Source organism: Microtus oregoni, unplaced genomic scaffold (assembly GCF_018167655.1).
Source record: "Microtus oregoni isolate MIOR12 unplaced genomic scaffold, Mior012 000001F_ref0000356, whole genome shotgun sequence".
NCBI classification, from domain to species: Eukaryota; Metazoa; Chordata; class Mammalia; order Rodentia; family Cricetidae; genus Microtus; species Microtus oregoni.
Window position 1 is genome coordinate 84,463,463 of NW_024543060.1, and position 26,593 is coordinate 84,490,055.

At 41.7% G+C, this 26,593-nt stretch overlaps 2 protein-coding genes across 3 annotated transcripts in view; one reads left to right on the forward strand and one right to left on the reverse strand.

Annotated features, from left to right (window-relative positions):
- Positions 1-14,854, forward strand: part of Plxnc1 (plexin C1) — a 148,398-nt gene extending 133,544 nt beyond the window's left edge. Inside the window, exons 24-31 of the mRNA XM_041673541.1 lie at positions 4,366-4,420; positions 6,479-6,510; positions 6,601-6,708; positions 7,750-7,913; positions 9,463-9,610; positions 11,150-11,290; positions 11,376-11,450; positions 12,490-14,854. Of these exons, the coding sequence (XP_041529475.1) occupies positions 4,366-4,420; positions 6,479-6,510; positions 6,601-6,708; positions 7,750-7,913; positions 9,463-9,610; positions 11,150-11,290; positions 11,376-11,450; positions 12,490-12,594 (828 nt within the window). The 3' untranslated portion in view covers positions 12,595-14,854. The remainder of the gene's footprint in view (positions 1-4,365; positions 4,421-6,478; positions 6,511-6,600; positions 6,709-7,749; positions 7,914-9,462; positions 9,611-11,149; positions 11,291-11,375; positions 11,451-12,489) is intronic.
- A 612-nt stretch (positions 14,855-15,466) lies between these two features.
- Positions 15,467-26,593, reverse strand: part of Cep83 (centrosomal protein 83) — a 127,339-nt gene continuing 116,212 nt past the window's right edge. For both annotated transcript variants that reach the window (XM_041668149.1, XM_041668145.1), the window contains exons 14-16: positions 19,790-19,893; positions 16,897-17,086; positions 15,467-16,076 (exon numbers count right to left, since the gene is read on the reverse strand). In XM_041668149.1, the coding sequence (XP_041524083.1) occupies positions 15,972-16,076; positions 16,897-17,086; positions 19,790-19,893 (399 nt within the window). In that variant the 3' untranslated portion in view covers positions 15,467-15,971. The remainder of the gene's footprint in view (positions 16,077-16,896; positions 17,087-19,789; positions 19,894-26,593) is intronic.

Below are 26,593 nucleotides of genomic sequence, written 5' to 3' on the forward strand. Positions count from 1 at the left end.
AAGGGGTGGCCTTGTCATAGTGCATTGTGGACCACCGTAAGACTGGAGAGGATTTCATCTGAAATTGTCACGTCCACCTATTCTGCTCTGGGCTGGAGACAGGTTCCTACTGCAGATCTATCTAGTAACATTAATCTCCCCTTGATTTAATCTGGTTTGCATCCCTAAAGTCAGGGCCCAGATGATGCTCCTTGCCTCACAGGAGGACAAGAGAATGGGTGTGGTACTCTGTGAGAAGTAGTTACAGCTCTTAGGACAGAACAAACAGCCACTGTGTTCTTAACCCTTTGGATCCCATGGCACTTTTCAAAAAGGCATTTCTCGCCTTAACTTGGCAGCAGCTGACTTGAGAATAGAAAGCGGAAACCTGCTTCCCCCAAACATCTGCAAATGATTTTTCTGTCCATCTAATAGTGTTAGAGCATGACAGGGGGTCGGAATGTTCCAGCCCCTGAGCAGCTGTGAAAGTCAGAAATATGCTCACACACATCCAGCGCATCCACTAATAAAATGCTTTACACCAGCTCTTGGGAGATAGATAATTCCAGAGTAAAATCTCCTTGGTCCAAGCTACGTCTACACTATCTTAATGCCTGAGCACAGTGCCAGCAGCCGAGCGTTGCCAGCTCTCCAAAAGACATTTGAACTCTTGGCAGCGTTCCTTATCAGAAGGCCCATCCGTGGCGTTTTGTGGTTATAGAGGAAGGGTGCTCGCTCTTGGCAAAACGAAGTGTCTGACAGTAGTGGAGTATTGGCTCAACACTCAACAGGATCCATTTGGGATTCATTCTTTGACAATTACCCAGAATGAATCACCAGCTTCCTTTTATACAAGGATATTTATTGGCTTAAAATCAGTACATCCAGCTCTTGGTGTGTGCGTGGGGGTGGGGGGAGGTTGTGACTATGTTCACACATTCTTATAAGCGTGGTGTCTGAGTATTGCTTTGGGGATGCCTGCACAGGGCCTTTATTTTAATGGCATCAAATATGGAGGAGAATTGAAAAATCAGTCAGAAAACAATGCATGGCTGGAGGGAAAGAAGATGCCTGGTACTAACAGCAGCCAAGAGCTCAGGAAGTTAACACTTGGAGTCTAGCTAGCTCTACCCAGATCCCCCCTCTTCCCACAAGATGTCCCGAACACTAGCAGTGGGAGGCCTCTAGCCTAAACTTAGTGGCTGGCTGGACACAGCTGGCTGGACAGCTGGCTCTTCCTCTGTGGGTGTCACCTGGAGGAGCTTGTGTTTATCCTGTGGTGCTTACCAGGGAGGCCTGGGCATTCTGATAACCACTGTGCAGCAATCCAGAGAGCAATTCTTAGATTCTTTTTTTTTTTTTTTCCAAACTAGGGAAGGCCAGGTCCAAATTTCTATTAGAGCTTTACACTAGGGAGGAAAGTCACTTAGCTGATAGGATTCAAAGTGACAGTTGCTCTGCAGGCCACAGCTGGCGGGAGGTGGGGTTTGTCCCCCGACTTGCTTCCTCTCCTCCGTCCTTTGTCTTACATTGTGGACCCGCCTTCAGAACCATTTATTCTAAAGAATCCCTGCTTACCCTCCGCCTCTTTGCCTGTGTTTTCTTCTGCCTGAAGGGAACTTCTGCACTGGGTCTTTTCCAAGGAGCCGCCTGGTTATGAGAGAAAGACCCTGACGAGCCATTTGGCCCAGGGATCCCTCGTTCTAAAAAGCCTCAAAGTGAGAGTCCTGAACTTCATCTCTAGAGAAAGCCAAACATGGACATGGTATTAGCACGACTACGTGATAAAAGCCTTTGTCTACTGACCTGTACATTTAAAACATGATACTTTTTTTTTTTTGACAGAACTATTCTGAGTTACAGTTTACGTTCCTCGAAGTTTGTATGTTTAGAGTAAAGGATGTAGCTTGTTGATGAAATACTTGCCTGGCCAGCACAAAGCTCTGGGTTCAGCCCCCCAAACCAGGGTAAAACAAGCCAACAACTCCAAATCAACACAACCCACCCGTTTCAAATGTGGGACTCAAGCCGGGCAGTGCTGGTGCATGCCTTTAATCCTAGCACTCAGGAGGCAGAGGCAGGTGGATCTCTGAGTTCGAGTCCAGCCTGCAGCCTGGTTTACACAGAGAAACCTTGTCTTGAAAAAACCAAACAAACCAACCAACCAACCAAATAGATAAGACATGAGACTCGCTGGTCTTAGGTCTACTCATAGTTGTATACCATCACAGTCTGACTATAGACTATTTCATCACCTTTAAGAGATACTCGTCACCTTTCAGTCTTCTCTACAATTCCCATTGAAAGAAACCACTAGCTGTTTATATAAATGTTCGGAACATTTTATATAAATGAGATCATACATGTGATCTTGTAGCTGGCTTGTTTCGATTGATATATCTGTAAAGTTAAACTGCACCACTGTGTGTATTAACATTTCCCTACCATATGGCAGTTTTTGTGGTATATTCATATAACGGGCTATTACACGGTTATGAAAAGGGATGTACTACTAACAGGCACAGTGTACATTAAATTAACGTCATAGGCCTTATACCAACCCTCAAAAACATGCATTAAAAAATATCACACATACAAGTATGTAGTATACGAATCCAGTTGTCTGGATCTCAAGAACAGGTTAGTCAGTGGAAGAGGGCAGAGTCAGTTCCGTGAGGACAGGAGGCGACTCTGGGAGCAGATGGGTGGCCGTTCTGAGGACCTTGAAAGGTTTCACACTATGGTGTCCATTTACACAAAAATCCTCTCGATAGGAATGACCAAGTGACGCAAGCAGTAATAGTGCTGGCTAGTTTTGTGTCAGCTTGACACTAGCCAGAGTCATTTTAGAAGAGTGAACCCCAACTGAGGGACTACTCCCTACCAGAATAACCTGTAGGCAGGTCTGTAGGGCTTTTCTGAGATAGGGTCTCACTATGTAGCTCAGGCTGTCTTAGAACTCACCATGTAGACCAGGCTGGCCTCACAGATTTCTGACCCCCTCTGCCTCCAGAGTTCTGGGATTAGAGGCATGTGCCACTGTGGCTGACTTCTAGGGCATTTTCTTGATTGATGATTTATGCGGAAGGGCCCAGCTCACCGTGAGTGGTGCCAGTCCTAGACTGGGGTTCCTGGGCTCTGTAAGGGAAGCAGGAGGAGCAAACTGTGGGGAGCTAGTCAGTAGGCAGCACCCCTTCACGATCTCTTCGGTTCTTGCCTCAGGTTCCCTGGATGATAAACTGTGAGCACAATGAGCCCTTCCTTCCCTAGCTGTTGTAGGTCATGGTGTCCACCACAGCAGCAGAAGCCCCAAGACAGCGGTGTGTGTATGCAGGGCATTTGGAGGGTTTTGTTAAAAGCATGTGCAAGTTCTCTAATTACCCGAAAGAGAGCAATCATAGCGTGCCCGGAGGGTGACCTGGCGGGCGCACGGTGTCTGGCACAGATCAAGGCACAAAAGCCCCTCTGGCCTTCCTAACCACTTCTTCTCTAATACCTGACACCAGTCAAACCATACAGTATGGTTTCTTTTATGTTGGCCTCTGTCCCAACAGACTGTGCAATTCACCCCATGGCGTGTGGCAGTAGTTTGCTCATTTTCAGTATTTTTGTAACTCTGTGCTGCTGAGGACCGCCCTAGACATGCAACTGTTGTGCCATCGGGTACAGCTGCAGATACCAGCTTTGAGGAAGTCTGTCTCAACTTTTCTTCTTTTCCTATACCGTCTTAGCCAATTCAGATGCTGTGACAGAATACATCCCTTGGGCGTTTCTCACAGCTCTGGTCCAGAGAAGCCAAGGCCATGCACCGCTAGACACAAAGCTAGTGGTCAAAGCCCCTTCCTGGTGCACAGGGCTGTCATCGCACTGTGCCCTTATGAGCTGGTGGAGGGAAGAGGGGGCAGATTCTGTCTTCCCAGGGGGGGCATTAATCCCATGTCTGAGGGCTTCCCTCTATGGGAGACGAGGGCCCCACCTCCTCAGACGACCATATTAAGATGATTCAGCAAATATATTTGGAGGGTACACAAGCATTCAATTGATAACAAGCAGAAACCTGAGTCTGTATATGTGTGGTAATCCAGGCCTCTTCTGATCAGTTAGACAGAGAACTGGCCAAAGATGGCTTATTCCTCCCTCTGCCAGAAGCAGCTCCCATCCCATCGAGGTCACATGTACTGACCTGGGTGACTGTGTGTGTGCGTGCTTACTTCACAGGACTATGAATCCCTTGAAGTCAGTGTTCTGCTGGTCACCTGGCTAACCCTAGCCTGCACACAGTGCACAAGACGCAGTGGTCCTTGATAAATGTTTAATAATTGAGAGGATGTAAGTTGAGAAATCCGTTACATTTGAAAAGTCCTATTTTTTAATCTCTGCTTTCAGATATCAAATGGATCCACTATAAAAGTCTTTAAGAAGATAGCAAACTTCACTTCAGGTAAGCAATACAACATTGTTACCCTTCTGCTCTCACCACGGTTTATAAAGTATGCTTTTTCGCTTCTCTTAGACATACTGTCAGAGGTATGATTGAGTTGTTGCTATGTAATTCTCTGGAAGATGAGGGGGAAACGCTGTTTCAGTCTGTTCCTAGCTCTAAGAACATGTATTCTGCAAGAAGGAAGGAAATTGTAACCATGTAGGTACAGAAGCCCCAGCACAAAGGAAATTGCTGTCTCCTCGCAGCTCTGAACATGGGGTAGTCTCAGCCCTCATAGCTCTTTTCCAAGTCCAGTAGGATGGGCACCAACAGAAGAGGCCACTCTGCAGCTGACCGGGAAGCTTGCAGATAAGCACACTGCCCTGGACAGGCTGAGCAAGCAAGACAGTCCCTGCAGAATCTCTAAGATAGCAGTGTGCTAGCATTGCAGACTTCCCAGACAGCCAAGGCAGGAGGAATTTTACAGGAAAAAAAAAAGAGTCAGCAAGCTAGTCTTCTGTCTTCGTGGCAGCTGTGGGACAGGAAAACACTGATAATGCCTTGAGAAAATCCACTGGTCCTGTTTGGGGTTTGTCCTTAACTCTAGACAGGGGTCTCAGCCTCTCCCCAGCGGGCTCTTTGCTCATCCATTGCAGACAGGGTGCTGTGACCCCTGAGCCTATAGGTGACTTCAGTCCCAGCATCTAGTATGTGGAACCACATCCCTTTGGCAGTTCTCCCTTCCATCACTACACTGAGCTATATACAAAGCCACCCTGCAGAACAGCTGTCACCGTGGCAAGAGGAAAGTGGCATTAAGACCCAAAGATTGAGCCTTTAGAAAAGCCTGCTGTGGGGAGGATCTCAGGCTTGATTTCCTCATGGAACCGAAGTGTGCTCCCTTCCTATCCACTGGGGCTGAGAACCACCAATTTGATTTCTGTCCTACTGATACTTAACCCCTTGCCCCTCAGGGAATCCCAGCCCTAGATAGCCCAACTATTAGCCAGGCAGTCCTAGGAAAGGCCCACAGCAGCCCAACTAAGACTGGATGAGTTTCTTGGCGGTGGTGGCGTGCACCTATAATTCCAGCACTTGCAAGGCAGAAGCAGGTGGGTCTTTGAGTTTCAGGACAACCAGGACTACACAGAGAAACTCTGTCTTGGATTAGTTCATGGTGCTGAATTTGATAATCAGCTGCTACTGATTTCCCAAGCATTTAGCACTGTTCTCCAGAGGGGTTCCCTCTCTCCCCTAAGCTCTAACCACACAAAATTCCTTCGTGGAATTCTGACTCCCTCAACATCCAGCACCCAATCTATCAACCTACTGTATCTATCTGCTCATTTCCTCCTCCCTCTCCTTCAAGGACAACCTGTCACCTGTGCCTTATGGCCACCAGACCATTCCAACACCACAGAAGACTTCTCTTATTAGCTAGCCTATGGTTGATTTCCAATGGACAATTTTCCCTTCCTCTTAAAGGATTTAATTTTAGGACTATTTTTAGATGCTACTAAATTAGATGCTAACCCCATTCATCTGTTTCCCCCTCCATTTTCTTCTCTTCTTCCCAAACATCCCCTTGCTTACTGATACTCTCGGTCCATCTTAGAGGGGGCCCACATTCCTTCCCACATTGGAGCCCCCCCCCCCCCCCATTTACCTGCTAATCACTTATTTAGGTTCATCTGTAATAGGCTGTCTTCAAAGAAATCCACACTCAGATCGGCACGTTTTTACATGGCTCTTCCTTGTTGAAATTAGTTAATTAGTAGCAGAACAAGGCTGGTTTAATCCTAGCTGCAAGCCTGGCACACAGAGGTGCTCCAGGTCTCTCTGTTGAGTGACAGGCTGGAACCCCTCCTCCCTGTCCCCATTAAGTGTCTAGTCAGTCCCCTAGGCCCCTTTCATACTGTTCAGATACAGCAGAGGAAACAAAGTAGCAGTGAAGAGCCCACAGATAATACAAGAGCTGTTGTTGGCTTTGAAACACAAGCTGGGCTTTTGTTGAGGCCAATTAGTCCGTGGTTGTTTTTTAATGTGCTTTTTTCTCTCCTTTTCTCTGGTGTTCAGATGTGGAATACTCAGATGACCACTGCCATTTGGTGAGTTCCGGCTGCCTTGTGCTGCCCACCAAACTGCCTGCCTTTTGTACCATGCAGTTTCTTCACGTAACACTTCTACGGTCTTTTTAGATTTTACCAGATTCAGAAGCATTTCAAGTCGTGCAAGGAAAGAGACATCGAGGCAAACACAAGTTCAAAGTAAAAGAAATGTATCTGACAAAGCTGCTGTCAACCAAGGTACACTTCCTGGTCTAGGACCGCTTTCACGGCTGCCTTGGGGGTATATGATGTGTTCATGGCTGCCTTGTGGGTATATGATGTGTTCATGGCTGCCTTGGGGGTATATGATGTGTTCAACTTAATTTCCGCTCACGTGTGAAAATGTTACAAATCCCTTGTGCCCTCTAGCAAAGCAAAATGAAAGTTTAAATCGTAGACACATCCTGTACCCCCATTCAATTTTTATAAACTGGAAAGAGCACTTTCCAAATTTCTACTGCAGCGTCTCCAATCAGGGTGTTCTCTATTGTTCCTGCTCCTTTACCCACCGTTCCACTATTATTGTTTGCATTGACAGCGTAATTATTCCTTTTTGTTTACTTGTTTTTATAGGTGAGCAATAAAACTCCTTTGAGTTGCAAATAAAATGAGGGGGAATCTGTGAGACTAGCCTAGTAAATCTTACTTTCTTCTGAAATTCAAGAATTATAAACGTGTGTTAGATGGGAAAGCCAGTGGAATACCAAGTCAGGAGCAAATCTTACCGCAGCTAGTTTTTAGCAGTTAACGGAAGACTCTGGATTTCTGCTCCACCATCACTGTCCCCCGAGCCTTGTAAAACCTTGCTGGCAAGCTTCTTCAGCACATGTGCTTAGACATCTGTGTGGTCGGTAGAGGAATACCTATATCTCTTTATTTTTCGTCTTTCCCATGGAGCTCTGCCTTCGTTTTTTGATAAAACCATCAACTGCTTTGGGAAGTGCACAGTTAAACCCTGAGATGGAAATGCATGCAATAGGAAGACAACCTAGCCGCAGAGCATCCATGGCTTGTCTATACACAGTCCTAGACCTGGCACTACAAGTTTATGCACTAAATCTAAACGTGGACACAGACTTTCTGGACCCTTATCCCACCCAGCCCACGTTGGCCTCATCTGGCAATTTCATAATTTTTTTTCTCTGATTGGCACATCACTTCCTCTTGAACTTGGAGCTGGCTTTCCCAATAGGTTTTCAAAGCTGGCACCAAGAACCTCTGTTCCATTCTGTCTTCCAGGTGGCGATCCACTCTGTGCTTGAGAAACTCTTCAGGAGCATCTGGAGTCTGCCCAACAGCAGGGCCCCGTTTGCTATAAAATACTTCTTTGACTTTTTGGATGCCCAAGCTGAAAACAAAAAAATCACAGATCCTGATGTTGTACATATTTGGAAAACAAACAGGTGGGAATGTAGGTGATTACTGTTTCCCAGAACCTAGGCAGAATGTTAAATATATAGTTCCTGTATCAGAATTTCAAGGTTTGAATTCTACTCTAAAGGACAAAATAACAAAAGTCTGTTATCTTTAATTCATGAAAAATTTATCTATAATGTTAGACTAGCAAAGAATGAGAAATTAGTATTTTACGGTTTATTTTTATTAGAGAAACTATTATTGTGCCTATAATAATTGCTTTATAATTTTCAAGGTGTGTGTCTCTTTAGATTCCACATGGAAGTTCACACTTTTGCCATTTGTGGGGTAGGGTTTTCTTGAGAATTATCCAAGGGTTTTGAGGTCATTTATTTTAGCATTTTACCTTAAGGAGCAGGGTTTCTACATTTATGCTAACACCGCCTCAGAAGAGGGGTATAGCCTATTGCCTCTATTTGAAATGCTCTGCCCCTCAACTGAGGGAGACCGGTCATGAGGCATTAGAACGTGGAGCTTATACCCTCCACAGGCTAGCAAGGAGTAAAGGTGAAGCTGGGAAGCTCTTGGTCAGTCCTCTCCCTTTGGTCTGGGTTTATATCCTCTGCTCTGGCTAACTCCTGTCCTCAGTTCTAGCCTCATATTCCACCAGCCCTGCTACTCCCACACACAGCATGGGTGCTACCACCAGTCACAAGTGACCGAGGCATTGAGAATCCCGGCAGCCAAGTGGTGGAGCTAGTTAGGCCAAAGTTGCAGCAGAGATGCAGGGAGGACTTTGACTACTTCGTTATATTCCAATAGTTATTTAACTGCCTACACTGTGACTATTGTCAGGCACTGTGGTAGTACAGGAGTGGAAGAAACACACCCGTGTCCTCACAGAATTTGCATTCTAATGGGTAGAGAGAGACAGGGAATGGGATGGATCCACTGATGTGCACAATGGAAAAAGTAGGAAGAGGGTAAGGGAATGAGGACAGGGTAGACCAAGGCTTCAAAAGGGTTTGCACCCTTTTAGATGAGGAAATGGTATAACTAGGAGAGCACTGAGAAGACGTCGAAGTGTGATCTTGCCTGGTTTGCGTGAAAGATAGCAAAGGGCCCAGGCGAGATGGAATACACAGAAAAGCGGTGGGAGAGGAGACTCGGATGGAGGGACACAGGCAGTTAGAGAGGAGTGACAAGACCCGATTCTGTGTTAAGAGGATCAGGACCTGCGGGCAAATAACCCAGGTGGGATGTCAGTGGCTTAGACCAGATTGCCACATTGAGAGGGGCTGGAAGAGAGAGGTCAGGCACAACGGATTTGAGTGAGAAGTTCTCGTTGGTGCCAACATCTCCTATGACCCAGATTTGGAGGAAGTTCTTGTGCAGGGCCATTTTCCGACTTGTCTAGTCTGCCCTCACTCACTGCTGGAGTAACCCTTCCTGGTGCTCAGTGATGTTGCCAGCTGCTGTTAGTTTGGCTAAGCAGGTTTACATACTTCAATAACACACTCATTTACAAACTGGTGAGCAGACCACTGGCTATGTTAACAGTCCTGCCTGAGAAGAGATTGTTTTCCCTTCAAACAGCCTTCCTCTTCGCTTCTGGGTAAACATCCTGAAGAACCCTCAGTTTGTCTTTGACATTAAGAAGACTCCACATATAGACAGCTGTTTGTCAGTGATTGCCCAGGCTTTCATGGATGCCTTTTCTCTCACAGAACAGCAACTGGGGAAGGTAAGGCCCAGCTTTGCTTTCTGATACATAACCCCTGAAAAGCATTTCCGGTGACTGATGCTTCAACCACCTCTTTCTAAGAAAACCTGCCTCTGCTCCTTTCTTCCCTTCTTATTCCTCCTATCTCTTCAGGCCCGCCCCCTACTGGACAGCAATTGCCGCCTAACCCATACCCGTGGCCCTGCTGCCCTCTTGCCCCCTAAGCTCTTCCTTTTCACTATCTTGGTGCCTTTCTTCCTACAGCTGGTATCTTTGTTATGCTACCAAGCCTTCCCGACTGGCCTCAGTTGTTAGTAAAATCCTGCTCATTCATCCGACAGTGTTTTCTCCCACAGTTTCTTGATGTGCATGAAGAACTGGAGGAAACTCAGATCTGGTTGACTGTGTCTATGAACTTCCCCAGGGTATCTCCTACTTAGAATGTGTGTGCCATAGTAAACGTAGCCTTTAAAACCATCACTTCCTCGGCTCTTCATATAGTTCAGTTAATCCTTCAGTTACTATGATTCCCGTTCTGTATGCAAGGAATTCGAGGTGCAGAGAGGTCACAGGTCTTGTTATCACAAAGTAACACAATTATGAGCTCTCATCTGTCCAGCTACCGTCCTCCCCTGGCGTCTGCCAGTGATTCTTCACATCACACTGAGGCTGTGAATTCTCTATCCAACAATGCTGTAAGCATCTGAAAGGCTGATGACAGTCACCTCCATCTTGGTACCTTTGGTGTCTATGAATGACACTTGGGTAAATAAATGCCTATTGAGGATGGTCATGAAACTGGCAGGACTCACTCAGAACCTGACGAGCACTTCTCAGGGCTATCTCAGTGTACAAAGCCTTCAGAACCAGTCACCAAGCCACGGATGCAGCCACTAGACTCTGGAACACGTACTGACTGGGATATTAGTCCCATCATTAATTCAAATATCTTCACTGAGACTTTTTTACATTTTGTGAATAATGACTTCTCCACCTGGTTGTTTACATGGTAGCATCACTCACAACTGCCCAGGAGCCTTTGCAGCTCAGTCACCGGTACTGCTGACCTGTGCTTCCTCGAGAACCTGGAAGATCTTTATAATCTAATGAGATAAGGGACAAGCTAGGAAATCTGCCACTGCCAATTACTTACCAGTTTTAGTTACATAAAGGGCTCAATCAGATCTACAATCAAGTCTTTTATACATGCCAAAATTCACTGGTGGGTGAGGATGAGAGCAATGTTTTAATTCAGGCTTTTTAACGACCATTAGTAATGAACTATGACTGAAATAAGCTCCATTGTTACCGTAACTCAAAGTCATGCAAAAATAATAATTTTAGTTCTTTTATGAGAGGAAGGCTGAATATATTAGCATTTAATCTGCCTGAAAATAACAGTGACTCACCAGAGCTATCTAGATGGCAGTCAGTCACTCAGTCACCACTTACTGAAGCCTGCAGCCTTGTTAGCTGTGGAAGTCCAGTTACACTGCACCGCTACAAACCCTCCTCCGACCATGGCTTTTTATGTTTCTTGTGGCTGTTGTTGTTTTTCAGGAAGCACCAACTAATAAACTTCTTTATGCCAAGGATATACCAACCTACAAAGAGGAAGTAAAATCTTATTACAAAGCAATCAGGGATTTGCCTCCATTGTCATCTTTAGAAATGGAAGAATTCTTAACTCAGGAATCTAAGGTATTACTAAAAAGCGGAAATAAGCTTATAATTTGGTTAGTTAAAAACATATATTTCAGAGCCTTTCAACAAGCTTTTCTTTTAGAAACATGAAAATGAATTTAATGAAGAAGTGGCCTTGACAGAAATCTACAAATACATCGTAAAGTATTTTGATGAGGTAAGATTTGATTTGCCCACAAGCCCATCACAAGTACTTGGCATAGTCCTCCATCCCAAATAGGCAGACAGGGATGACCCACCCAGACCCTGCACAGGCTGCCCCTTGTAGCCTGGCATGTGGTCCACCTTTAGATCTGCCTGGATTTGAATTCATGGGGTCTAATGCCACAATGACCCAAGTAAATTTTGATTAGTAGGTTATGGCCCTGTTAAATGGGGCCAGTTTATGTTTGAATGTGGTCGGCTAAAAATGAAAGCTAAGCCTGTAAGTCACCTACCTTCTGTCTTTCATGGTTATATGAAATCATGATATACTTTAAGCGACTCTCTATAAACAGTGTTCTCACTCAGGCTTTTTATGACCATTAGTAGGAACTACCATTCTCCTTTATGATTAATTCTCCTTAATCTGGATTCGTTGTTTCCAATATATGTTAATTCCCCCTTCCCTGATTCCCCCCACTCAGTCATGCTGGGACAGGCTATCCATGTCACTGGTGAGAATAGCTCACTAAGTCCATTTGCTACTTGAAGATCAAGTGAAGAGCTAAGGTAGGGTAGAGGCAATGAGTTCCTTACACATGATAAGCATCCCTTGCCAAGGGTGAGAAGGGAAGCTCTGGGGAGGGGAGGGAAAGAGATGGAAGACTCCATCTCTGATCAGGATGCCCTTGCCTGCTGCATTTGAGGAATACTTGCCTGCATGCTGGCTGCCCAGAGATGCTTGCTGTGCTTGGAATGGCTGTGACGTAATGCATAAAGCAGGGCCTTGGAAGTCTGGCCCCATATTTGTAAGCAAATAGTTGGTATTTCTTGTGGGCTTCTATTTCCAGCCCAAGTGTTGTTGATCCTGTGATAATGACTTAGCGAAGCTAGTATGGAAATGATGGAAGAAAATGCTGGCATCTGTTTCATACAGATTTTTACCACTCACAGCATCAGGAATGGGGGGAAAAAAGAAAGAGCAAGCCCACCAGAATTGTGAATTGTAATGCTAAAACTCTAATATGTAAAATAACTCTTCTAATTGTCAACAGATTCTAAATAAACTAGAAAGAGAACGAGGGCTGGAAGAAGCTCAGAAACAACTCTTGCATGTAAAAGTCTTATTTGATGAAAAGAAGAAATGCAAGTGGATGTGAGCACCCTGGGGCCTGGCTTTATTTGACAAAGTTCTTCAGACAGCTTGGGAGCAAAATGGCTGCTTGAGCTACTCTTTGTCGTTAATTTCTTGTTTGCACATGGGTTCCACTTTGAGCACTGTCTTTTAAGAGACCAAGGCACATGCACAGCTTATAGAAAGCATATCAACCACTGTGCCTGTGGGTATACCGTGGGAACCTTTCTGTAAATAGAGCTGAAGTGGTTGTTGCAAACAGCCTCCTTGTTTACAGAGAATACAGGGCCAGTAAGCAAGTGTCAGTATTGTAACTACAGTCTCCACTTAAGCACAATGACACCTAAGTGGTTGTTGGAAAACTACAGCTATGTAGCACTTGTGACTACACCGCAAGTCTGCAGAGGAGAGGGGATACTAACAATGCTCAGAATGTGAACTGGGTCATTTGGAAACAAGGTGGGGGTGTCAGGGCAACCTGAGGGTCTGCAGCATTCACTTTCCCCAGTAGTTCTTGGAAAAGCTGAAGGCAAAATTTGGTAGTGTTGTACACTTAGCGTTCGTGAGTGTGTGTGTTTAAACCAAAAACTAACAGTGTTGCAACATTGTTGAAAGGGCTCGTGTTTTTCAGTGGTTGCCAGCTGCACTCATCAACTCCCTCCATCTCATCCAAGGAGCTCTAAAGCAAGGAGAGTGAGCGGGTTTCACTGAAATGCCACAGCATTTTTCCCAGACTCTGTCCTAATGTGTTTCCTTTTTATCTTTTCATGTATCTGGTAGTGGACATGTTGGGTATTGTGAGCAAAGAGTTCATGGCTTACTTCTGTTTGATCGGAACTGTCTGTGGGTGTGTAAGTCACTCCTGTAATCTTACATTTCTATGCTAGTGTCTCCTTGCTTTAGATTTCTGGTGAACCCTGTGGTTATAAATACTTGTGTGTGAGTAAAATAAAAGATACATTTTACATTTCATCAAATTGTTGTTCACATTGGAGTATTATATATAAATATATATTTGAGGCCCAAGGCCTGGAAAATATTAGTACAACTTGATATCTTAGTCTTACTATGTACTTTTTGAAAGTATTCCTTACAGGAGAAAGATTTAAAATACTCATTTATTCGTGCCTCTTTTTTTTTTTCAAAGAATTTCCTATAGTTATAATGTAGTCTTTTTTATTGCTGATTTTTTTATTCCCGAATTTTTGCTGCTCATGACCAATTTTAATACCACTGTGTTTTCCTTCTATTAAACAGAAGTAAAAAATATAATCTGAGAACTGTCTCACTTCCCTTGTGGCAGGCACCTTTTACCCTTGATGTTCCAAACCCCCACTGTAGGAAGGAATTTTCTTTCAATCAGCAAATAAAACATTGAGCACACATTCCTTAAAACCAGCACTGTATGGACTATCTAGAATAAAATGGAATTTGTCTTGGTAAATGCAATCCTTTTTGCTCCGTAATATCAGATAAAGTGTAAGAGAGGTTAATATCTTATCAGTTCCTGTCCTGATCGGCACCTTCCCAGTCCTCTTTCTTGTGATCATTGTCTGTCCAAATGGACACATCTCAAAACTACTACCAAATACTTTATTTCTAAGTAGAAAGGTGAGGTCTGGCCCCCATTTAAAGCTGCTACAGTCTTCAAAGAGGTGAAGGCTTTCACAAGAAAAGTTGGAGGAGAGTTGAGAGCCAAGGGTAGGAGAATTGCCCAACAGACTTTCCCTTCTCTGGGGAACAGACAACTCAAAGGTTTAGCCACAGCTTTAGCTACACAAAGGTGTCCCTGTCCAGCTCTATGACACGGGTCCGGTGTGGAGTGAGGATCTTTGGGCAAATCACTTACCTCTTTGTGCCTCTGTAATTTCTGTATAGTATTTCTAACCTACCTCACTGAGGTGGGATGAAGATTCATTCATGTGTGTAATGTGTTTGTCAATCCTCCAGTGAAAAGCACTATCTAGATCACCGTTTGGATCACAGTAGCCGAGTGCAGAGACTGTCCAAATTAGATGTGTGCTGAAGACAATCAGTCACTGGTCTATAGTAAACAGCAACTAAAGAAACAAATGACAAACAGTATCTATTTTCAAGTTTCTTTGCATATTTTTGGTGCAAAACAATTAATTTATAAACTTTTTTTCTAACACTAGTGTCTAAAGCAGCATCTAAAAATGACTTCTGTTACTTTTTCTGTATTAGGGTTTAAAGTCTATTTCTTACTGTATACCCTGACTGAAGCTGTTCTTGAAGATGAATGTTTTAAATGTCTATATCCAAAAATAAACATTTTGATGTAACAACTGTGGGCTGTTTGTTTTTTCTAGTTCTAATGGTTTCATAAAAATTACTTTTCAGGAACAAGATATCATTGTACATTCCATATAAATAAGCAACTCCATTAAGCAAACCTGGCTCCTTGCTAAATGATGCCAAGAGCTGCATGATTATGTTCTTGTCTTCAATGATCAACTGGGACTTTTGATTGCAGAGACTTCGAATAATGATAAATCCACATATGTCTGGCAAACTTAAGCTGAACTTTGCTTTGCTGACTTGAAATTATTCCAGCAGAATTCCTCTAAAACATGCTCCAGAAAGAAGTTTCCAATGGGTGAACAGTGAAAATTGAAGTAAATAAAAGATAATTATTTGGTTAGGTCCTAGACAGTGAGAAACAGAACTAAATACCAGAAACACTTCAAGAATCCACTGCTTCATGTAAGATCATCAGGAACTCTCTCTGTAGAAACAGCCGCAGGACTCAATTTTCTAAAACTTCCAACTAACCAAAGCAAAAGGAAGTGAAATTATCACTATATGATCAGTGAAATTAAACACAAAAACAGCATAGATAGAAAAATATTTATTAAGTTATTTAATAAATTAAGTGCACAGCTTTTAGAAAAGGTAAAGATTTCTATAATGGATATATATTTAGAAACTTTTAAGTGATATTTATACTTTCAAATGGCCATCTTTTCCCAAAACTTTTGTTTTATAATTTTTGTATACAATAGAGGAGATGTTTACTGATCTTGTTATTGCCATCTCAAAGATAAAGAAAAAGGAATTCAAGATTACATTTTCAAGCAAAATACCAGAAAAAATTCAACAAAATAATAATAGTACTATTATTTCATATTATTATGAAAACTTGATTCCTTAGTTAGTTCCTCCTATCTTTTGTAGTGTCAATACATGCTTTACATATTTAAAACTTGGAACACTTCACTTTGGTTACCATGATCCTAAAGTCCCGGACCCGTTCAGTGCAGCATGTGGCTAGTACCTTTCCTTGAGGCAGGTCGTGGGTTTGGCAAACAGTAATAAAGCACCGCAATGCCACAGGTTAGACGTCACGCTTTATTGAGGTCTGGCTTTGCCTTTCTTCCACCATCATTCCCCAGGAGATCCAAGTTCCTCTAGTTGTTTTCTTTGTGTCGTTTCTAGTTCTTCCAGTCTTTTGCGAAGTAGAGAAAGTTCTCTTTGATGCTGTTCCTCCTTAAAAATGACACATAACAGAAATCTAGAAAAACTAGGAAAGTCCCTGCCATCTGCCTCTCTCACAGAGGCCTCCAACAAAGTGGCTGAGATATGATGTCCATTTTAGCCGTCGTAAAACAGAGTAGCAAGGGTGAAACCATTAACTAGTCCCCTTCTCTCCTACCTCAGGCTATTCCTTCCTAGGAGTAAATGAAACAATGCTCCCGGCAGGGCACAGGTCTACACAGACGGCAGATCTCACACAAGACAGGAAAAGGTGCGGTAATTTATTAAAAGCAGCACCTGGTATAAGACTCAGGATAGTAACTACAATCTTAGGCCTGTGCTGTAAAACACAGATCCTTAAAGTCCAGTCAGATCTCGGAGCCTAGGCCCTGGAATCAGGCAGATCTAGGTTTTAAAAAGCCTGTCATGTATTCCGCTAGGACCTCTGGCAAGTCACATCACTCTCAGTTTCTTCACCTATGAGTTGGAATAAAAACGGTGCCTTCCCTCAAAGCATTTCCCACTAGTATTAAAATATTTTATGGAAAATGCAGTGTGTTGCAAGTTCTTGATAGTTATTTATAATTATTCTGCAAAATCTAGGCTACTCACAGACACACCAACCAATGCTATTTGTCTATAGCCAAAATGAGAACTTACTGCCAGAACCATCCCTGACGGACAGAGGACATTTCAATTTACTCAGATTTCTACAGTAAATGAAAAAGAATAAGGTAAAACTCTTCATGTCAAATGAATCTGAACTCTAAATCGGTAAAACAAAAGAAAAAGCCCTCTAGAAATGTTTGTCTCTTTTCTAAAGTGCTCCTACCTGCACATGAGGAGGGAAAGAGAGCTCGAGTCCAGATACTCTAGCTGATGGCTGAAAGCTAGCAGGATGGAGCGATGCTGCTGGAGGCAGGTCAGGAACCAAGATCAGACTCCGAAACTCATTGTGTCTTCTCTGTATGTCCTTTAGTCGCTTCTGAAGCCTTGTATACTCTTCAAATGGAACATTTTGCCTTAAAGAGAAAAAGCATTTCTGTTCTTTAATAGTTACACCCTAATGAAGCTCAGAATATAATTTTTAGTTGGGAGAAAGACTCTTTAAGTTATAACATCCATCTATCTAAAAAAAAAAATCTATATTGGAAAGATAAACAGAAAAATGATCTTTTTATTGTATCACACTATACCCCTGTAGCTAGAACTGGTGTAGAATTCGCTTTGCTGCCCAGGATGGCTTTACAACTCAAGTGCTAGGATTATAGGTGTGCCGCCACACCCAGTGAATTAATACATACACACACACACACACACACACACATATATGTGTATTTGTGTGTGTGTGTGTGTGTGTGTGTGTGTATTGTTTTTAAGACAGATTCTTGCTGTGTAGCTCTGATTGGCCTGGAACTCCCTATGCAGATCAGGCTGGTCTCAATTTCACAAAGACCTTCTTGTCTCTATCTCCAGAGTGCTGAAACTAAAAGCAGGTACCACCACGCTTGCTCCTATATATTAACAATAGATAATTATTAGCACTGTAAGCTATTAACTCATAATAGCTTTATTTGTCAATTAATCAAAGATTAAAAATACTTTGGGAAAAATGTTGGCACTTTTATTTTCACTTCTACTATCATTCCCCTTCTATGAATCCTTGAAAATAGAAGGGAAGTCCAAACTACAAAAATAAAAAATTGGATTCAACCTTATGAAACTCATTTTTACATGAAATATAGTCAAATATAAAATCATAGTTCTTTATATTTGAATTAAACCTAATTTTGAATGTAAATGGATACCGATACATTAACAATATAGTATTTGGCCTCTGGTTCCCCGGTGCATCACTCCGAAGACTCCAGGACTCTCAGGAGTGAAGGGCACTCTTGTACAGTGATGAGGTGAGTCCTGGGCAGGGATCGTACATAGCTTCAGGAAGGAGCAGGCCATCAGAAAGAATCAGATATGATTACAAGATGACAACTTTTGGTCCCACTATACCTGCACCTCTGGAAAGGGAGAGGAACTAAACTCAGTTGCTCATCAGTGACGGATAATGTGGTCAACTGATGGGACAGGGCTGTCATAAAACCCAACTGCTACTGTGGTCAATTGATGGGATGGGACTGTCATAAAACCCAATTGATAATGTGATTAATCAATGGGATAGGGCTGTCATAAAACCCAATAATGAAAACCCAATTGATAATGTGATTAATCAATGGGATAGGGCTGTCATAAAACCCAAAAGAAGGGCTGGGGCAAGGGTGGCTCTGCAAACATGAGAACCTGAGTCAGGATCCACAGTGCCCAGGTCAAACAGTCCAGCAGAACCAGAATCGGGGAGCTCTAGGTTCAGTGGGAGTCTGTCTTAAAGACTGAGGAGAAGTATGACTGAGGAGAACATCTTACATTGATCCACCCCACCACCACACACACGCACATATGAGGGAAAAACAGAGACAGCGTTTAGGAAACTCTAGGTTTTCCAAATACACGGAGACCAGAAGGTGGTGTGCAGGCCATGAACACCCACGGCACCCATACTTTTTCCTTTAACTCTCTTCCAGCTGGCTGCTCATCTGTGTCCTTCACAGATTCTTTAAAATAACCGGACTCAAGTATTTTCCTCAGTTTTGTGAGCAATGAGCAATCAATAGATCTGAAGTGGAGGGTCACTGGAACCCCAATTTACAGCCTGTCAATCAGACATGACCTGGGCTTTATGACTGCCATCTAAAGTGGAAGAGTCGTGTAGGACTCAGCCTCATGCTGGGTCAGAGTCTGAACTGAATTACAGGACGTTCACACCAGTCCACCAGAGGACTGTTGTCCAAGGACACCAGAATACAGCAGAAGACACTGCTGCACAATACAGGCAACCTGCATTTCAGACAAGTCCAGTTCTTCATTAAGTAATGAGCATTAATTGACAGTTCAAAATGATTATACCACCTTAAATCAAATGGGTCATACAAAATCACTATTGCCAACTTAAAAGTGTCTATCTTCTGAGCTCAAAGAGCACTAACAGTGACTAGCAGCTGACACAATGTCCAGAACTGTGCCCCTGCCACAACATTGCTGCCATGACAAGAATTCCCACCACTCCCAGTAACAACAGCTACTGTACTGCACTAAAGCACTGAGTGTCCTTTTCCTGTCAGTATGCCCAACACTACAAATGCCTTGTGAGATCCAGACTTTTGGACTGAAGTAACATTAAATTAGAAAGAAAAGTAAAATGTAATGCATTTTAGAAATCTTATAAGTAGTATTTGTTTTGTTTTGTTTTTGAGATAGGATCTCAGTATGTAGTCCTAGCTGGCCTTCAACTTGTTATATAAACCAGGCTGACCTCAAACTCACAGGTGTCTACTTGTCTCTGCCTCCACTGTGCTGGCCTTAAAAATATAGCTTAAAATAAAACATAATGTTCAGTATACTCAGAAACAACGTTTTGGGACTGGAGAGATGACTTAGCAGCAAAGAACACTTGTTGCTCTTCCAAAGGACCAGAGTTCAGTTTCCAACATCCACATGGTGGCTCACAACGGCCTGCAACTCCAGGGAACCTCACACCTTTCCCTAGCCTCTGCAAAGGGGCTCATGCAGGCAGAGGCACAGACATATACAATAGATTAAAAAAAAAAAAGTAAACAGAAACGAAGTTCCACAACATTACAATAGGGTATACATACACACTAAAGTATTACCTATTTAACACCTGTTTTTCTGTCTCTAATTCTTCTCTCTTTGCCTCCAAGACTTCCACTTTTTCCTGAAGTCTCTTCAACTTGTTTTCATGAAGAGATTTTCTCTAAAAGAAAAAAGGTTAGTATGAAACAATTATGTTAATACCTAATTTCCTATTTGAACAAAATGATGGTGGCTATCTAAGGCCTTTTTATAAAACTTAGAGATTAATATTTTCAGTGAACACCAGGGACAAAGATTAGTATATGGCTTGTACTAAAAGTGCAAAGGCAAGAAACAGATCTGTGTCACACTTTCAATGAGACATAGAATCATTACTAATACCAGAAAACTGAGATCAAGAACCAAATCATTGCAAATGAACTCAAGAAAAGGAGGCAGACTCTTACTGCGTATGCCTGCCATCAGCAAAAGGGAAGCATGCGCTCTTCATGGTTTCTGATAAACGCAGGTAAAGATACCAGAACACAACTTTCAATTAAAAGCCCATTTGCAATCAATAAATTATAACCAAAGCAAAAACTAAAAGGATGAGAATGCCAAGATAAAGCAGTATTTCTAAATATTAAGAGAAAAATAAATTCAATTTCATAATACATAGAGAAAATTTCTAAAAGTGAACACTGGATGATTTTGTTAACTGGAAAGAGTATATTGCAAAAGGACTATAAGAACTGAAACGTTTTTTCAGTTTTTATAAACAGGTTTTAAAAATAGAAAGATACCCATCATGTTGGAAATAATTTAGCAGCTGCAGATCTCTTAAATATGTTTTCTGTTTATTGAAGCATAACAAGCTTGTTCGGAAAAAAAAAAAAGAGAGAGAGAGAGCACAGAATGTAAATGCAGAGTCCCAGAAAACACACAGACCAAACACTGGCACGACCACGTCACAGGTCAACAACACAGACAGGTAGTGTCCTCCTCCTCCACCACTCCAAAGGGAAACAACTAGCGTATTTCCAGAGCTATGGTTCTAAGTTTTGAATCTCATGAACTGCAAGAGGAGGATACCCTTTTGCAAATGACATTTTCTCTCACTCCACACTCTTGTGTAACACAGTGAACATTCTCACACACAGCTCTCCACTTCTGACTACATTCATTGTATTTACCCTGTCCACTAAGGATCATTTAGGTTACGTCTAGTTGTGGCAGAACTGGAGGTTGGTGTTCCAGAAGTAACACTTTTGTGGGCACTGCTTAGCTTTCCATATCCAGCATCCTCAAAGATCTCATGCTCCTCCTGGCATAGATGCCCTTCTCATTCCTCTATGACTGTACTTACTTGTGGCCTGAGGAACACAGATGCCCACTCATCCATCCATCTCATTTGTATAAGAGAAACTAGAAAGCATATATCCTTTACATCACAGTGTTTTTTAAGCATTTTATCTGTGCAGAAGCAATGCTATTGAATAACATAGTAGTATTTTTCCATTGTTGTCTAGTGTACAAGTGTAGTATGTTTCAACCATTTTCCTACTGATGAAAGCTTAAATTCTTTCAGTTTGGAAGTATTAACAAACTTTACCTAGGTCACGGAGTACGACATTGGTATAACCTGCCACTTTTCTGAAGCTTGATAGGAGAGTTCTGGCTGTTCACAACCTTGCCAATATCTGTTAGACTCAGCACTTACATGCTAGCCATTCTGGTGTAGTCTGTCAGAATGTTACTGCAAAACAGTTGTAACTTTTATGATAGCTATCTAAAGATGTTAAATATCTTTTCTTATCCTATTAGCCAGCTGTATTTTTTTAGAAATGTTGTATATATACTTGTTTGTGCTTAGTCTAGTTTTTGCTCAAAAGCTTTTTTTGAGTAATCTCATTCTTACGTATTTGAAGTTCTTTAAATATTCAGGTTTTGAGTGCTTTTGTACATGAATTTATTGTGATTCATATTTCAACCTAGTATGAGAATTTTTGTCTTAAATTTTTAGTTATTTTATGTGTATGAAAAAGGTTTATCTGGGGGCTGGAGAGATGGCTCAGTGGTTAAGAGCATTGCCTGCTCTTCCAAAGGTCCTGAGTTCAATTCCTGGCAACCACATGGTGGCTCACAACCATCTGTAATGAGGTCTGGTGCCCTCTTCTGACCTGCAGACATACACACTGACAGAATATTGTATACATAATAAATAAATAAATATTTTTTTTAAAAAAGAAAAAGGTTTGTCTGCATGTACACCTGAGCACCATGTGCATGCCTGACACTGAGAGAAGAGTGTATTGGATTCTCTAGGACTCGGGATACAGAGAGCTGTGAGCTGTCATGTGGGTGTTGTGAATGGAACCCAAGTCCTCTGGAAAAGCAGGCAGTAATCTTAACCACTGAGTCATCTCTCCAGGCCCTATCTTGAAATTTTCTCTCTTAAAAGAAAAACAAAACCCCACCTTTCTCTGTTATCTCTGGGGCTGTGGATCAGGCTGGATATTCTCTGTAAGGGATGCATGGATTTCCCTGGGAAGGAGAAATAAAAGAGATCTCCTGGGTAAACTGGGGGCAGGATAGAGGGGATGAGGGGGATGGGAACTTGAACACAGGGTTGGGCAGGCTGCATGCAAGAAGCAGTTTTGGGGCAAGAAGGAGGCTAAGGAGAAACCTGGTGCTAGGGAAATTCCCAGAAATCCACAAGGATGACCCAGCTAAGACCCCTAGCAATAGTGGAGAGGTGCTTGAAGTGGCTTTCCCCTGTAGTTAGATTGGTGACTACCCGGATTACCATCATAGAAACTTCATCCAGTAAATAATGGAAGCAGATGCAGAGATCCACAGCCAAGCACTGGGCCAAGCTCTGGGAGTCCAGTTGAAGAGAGGGAGGAGGGATTGTAGGAGCAAAAGGGGGAGGAGAAACCTCCAGAGACAGCTGACCTGAGCTCCTGGGGGCACAAGGACTCTGGACCAACAGTGAGGGAGCCTCCATGAGACCAACGTAGGCCCTCTGCATGTGTGTGACAGTTGTGTAGTTTGGTCTGTTTGTAAGGCTCCTAGCTGTGAGACCAGGACCTGTCCCTGAGACAGCTGGATTACCTTGCCCAGCCTTTATACAGGGGAAGGAGCTCAGTATGGCCCTACCTCAACTTGATGTGCCATGCTATGTTCCAGGCCATGGGAGGCCTGCCCCTCTCTGAATGGGGACAGAGAAGGAGTGTGTGTACGGAGAGGGAGCTGGAAGTGGGGAAAGAGAATGGGAAGAGAGGAGCGATGGAAAACTGTGGTTGGTATGTAAAATAAAGGAAAAAAAAGTTAATAATAATTTTAAAAAGCACCTTTCCAAGTAAGATATTCTACTGAAGTTCCAGCTTGCACATTAATTTACATGCCGTTTCAGTAGCAAGCTTTATATTGTCAAATTTCTCAGAGTTGAAAGATATTTTCAAAGCCAAAGAGTGTAGCTCAAAGGAACTTTAAACTGTGTGTGTCTGTGTGCATGTGTGAAAAGAATTTATAATCTTAATTCTTAGAAAGATTAGAATATTTTGTGTTGTGAAACTGGAATACTGGCAAAAAACAGATTCAAGCTTCTACAAAGAGTCAAAAGTCTAAACTGATTTCAATCTTTTCATTTCTTTTGGTAAAAATTGGCATTAATATAGTATGAATTCTTAGAAATACAAAAGAACTGACTAAACAACACATCTAAATTTTATAAAATTTTTGATGGTTTAATTCGTTTATCTTCTATAGAAAATGTGAAAATACAGATACTTAGCATTAAAAACAATCACAGAACAGAATTTTCCAAAATAATGATAAAAACTTGTTAATTTAAAAAAGGTACCTTTAAAGGAAAAAATTTCATTTTTCAGAAAATGTACTTTTATTTTCATATTGTCAATCATATCTTTTATAGGTAATACTTTCTGTGCCCTGTTTAAGAAATGTTTATTTACACCAACATCCTATGGTTTTCTCCCAAGTTATCGTATCCTGGCTATAGTCACAAATTTCACCTTTCTCTTCTAAGAACACGGATCTTTTTATCCACATTACAGTGCTGAGTGGGTGAAGGACAAGCAGTTGACACAGTGCCCTCGAAGGCCTCCACTCTGCTGAATGCAGGGGCTGATACTTTGGTATCAAGATCTTGCTTGCTTCACTTTCCCTCAGGATTGCCTTGGTTATCTACTCCTTCCAATACTCTGAAAGGTTTACAGTTTGTTTTTCACTTTTATAAAGGAATATTCAAAGATTTTGATTATACTTAATTTGTAGATCTACTTGGGAAGAGCTGGTTTAACAATGAATTTTCCAAAGCATGAACATAAATTCTGAGAAGTTTATAGTTTTAAATAAACATTTTTATATGTAAGATTTATGCCTAAATATTTACATTTTTCTGCTATTATAATAAATGACATTTATGTATTTCATTTTTCCAACTGTGCATAAAGATAACTAGTTTGTTGTTTGACTTTTTAACCATTACCTTTAAAAATTTACATATCTTAGGTTGGGCATGGTGGCAAGTCTTTAACCCTAGCTAGCTCTCAGGAAGCAGAGGCAAGAGTGTCTCTGTGAGTGCAAGGGCAGTCTGAATACACAGCAAGACTGTCTCAAAAAAATAAGTCAAATAAATAAATAAATAAATAAATATCCCTAACCTATTTTAATAATTACTGCTAGATTTGTTTCATGCATAATCATTTAATTTATGAATGGCAATCTTACTTCTTTCTCTCCAATAATTATACCTATTTTTCTTACTTCATTAAATTGGCTAGAACCTCCATCAAAATAATGAAAAAATGTTACTAGTGGACTGATCTAGCTTGTTCCTGACTTGGATGAAGGAGATATTAAACATTTAATCAGTGAGTATGTTAGCTGGAGGATTTTGTAGCTTCTGCTATGAAAGGTACTGATGTCTTCAGCTGTTCTCTATACCCAGTAGACAGTCAGAGTAGTTTGCCTTCTTCGTTGAGAGTTCACTGAACTATACTCAGTCTTGCACGCTAGCCCACTTTTAGTCTTAGAATGAACCTTATGTTATTTTAATATAGAATTATACTGAACGTCCTAATATTTACAACTTTGTATCTGTTTAAATGATGAAATTCTCTTGTTTTTAGGACTGCAGCATATTTGAACCTCATAAAATATAAGGACATTGTATTTTTTTATTACTAGGGAAAATTAAGACCTTAATTATTTAATTACCTTAATAATTACCTTAATTATTTAGAAGAATTTACCAGTGAAGCCAAAGGAGGAATTTTCTTTGTGGAAGGTTTTAATTAAAGATCCTATTTCTTTACCCTTAATAGATGTTAAGATTTCCTAATTATTCTCATACCTGCTTCATTAAGATGTTCAAGGAATGTATTCCTTCCATTTAAATATATAATCAGCATAGTTATTCTTATAATATTCTTTTTATTTTTACTATATGCAATAGGTAGTATTATTTTTATAATATTCTTTTTATTTTTACTATTTATACAATATGTACTAGTAACCAGTTTTTCATCAGTGATAAACATTTGGATTTGTCTAATTGGTCCTCTGAGGTGTCTGAGAATTACCAATTTTATTAATCTTTTTTCTTTTCGGTTTTTTGAAACTTTCTCTGTAGCTTTGGAGACTGTCCAGGGATTTGCTCTGTAGACCAGTCTGGCCTCAAACTCACAGAGATCCTCCTGCTTCTGCTTTCTGAGTGCTGGGAGTAAAGGCCGCCACCACCCGTCCTTTTAAATCTTGTAACATCTGTATCTGAGAGTGCTATTTTCTTGGCTTTGTAGATGCTGTTATTTCCTCATATGCCCAGTTCTGCGTTTTTAGACACTGACTCACTTCTGCGTAAGGAGGTACAGGAGTGCCGCAGCACACGCAGCGCTCAGACAACTAGTTCTTACAGCAATGAATTCACGAGAAAACTCAACAAAAAGTGAATCCTTTCCATCTGCTGCCTGTCTACTCAACTTACATTACTGTCATCTTACACTGGTAAGGGACACTTGCCAAAGCCGATACACCAACACTAATGTATTTCTGTACCCAAAGGGTAGAGTGGCATGAGAACTTTTTCTCTTTGTTGTCCATCTCTATGGTTTACACCCACTGCATGTCCACAGCAGAGTGCTCTAACCTCACCCTTTCATCCATCTGCAAAGCTCAGCAAGCACCGACCTTTCCACTCTCTCCACAGCTCTGCTTCATCCTCATTATACTCAGAATTCTCTGAGCTAGCAAAATGCACTTAAGGTTCTTCCGTGTCTTTGTGTGGCTAGGCAACTCACTTCTTTTTACTGCTAATAATAAATAAACTATTCGAGTGCACCACACTTTATCCACTTAACTATTAAAGGATACTTTGACTGGTTCCAAGTAATGGCAAAAAGCTGCTATAACTGTGTTTCAATTCTTCATAAAGACGAATGTTCTAAACTGATTTGAGTAAATACCTTGGAATGTAATAGATGATTCATAGGTAGAGTTTATGTAGCATTGTATAAAACTGACCCAAGTGTCGGGTGGTAGCACATTCTGCATTCTCACCAGCAATTAATTATCAAGGAGTTCCTGATGTTCTACATCTCCACTAGTATTGGGTTGTGTATCGGATTATAACCACTCTGGGTGCATAGTGCTATCTCCATTCATATTTATGTCGACCTGTGCATTACATATAAAAATTTGAAGAAATAACCTTCATCCACTAAGCACTATTTAGCACGGGAACTAAAGAGGAACTGCTCTTTTCTTACTATGTGAGAACACAGCTACAAGACATCATTTATGTACCACAAAGTGGGCCCCCATTCAGCACATAATCTACTAATGCATGGGTCTTGAAC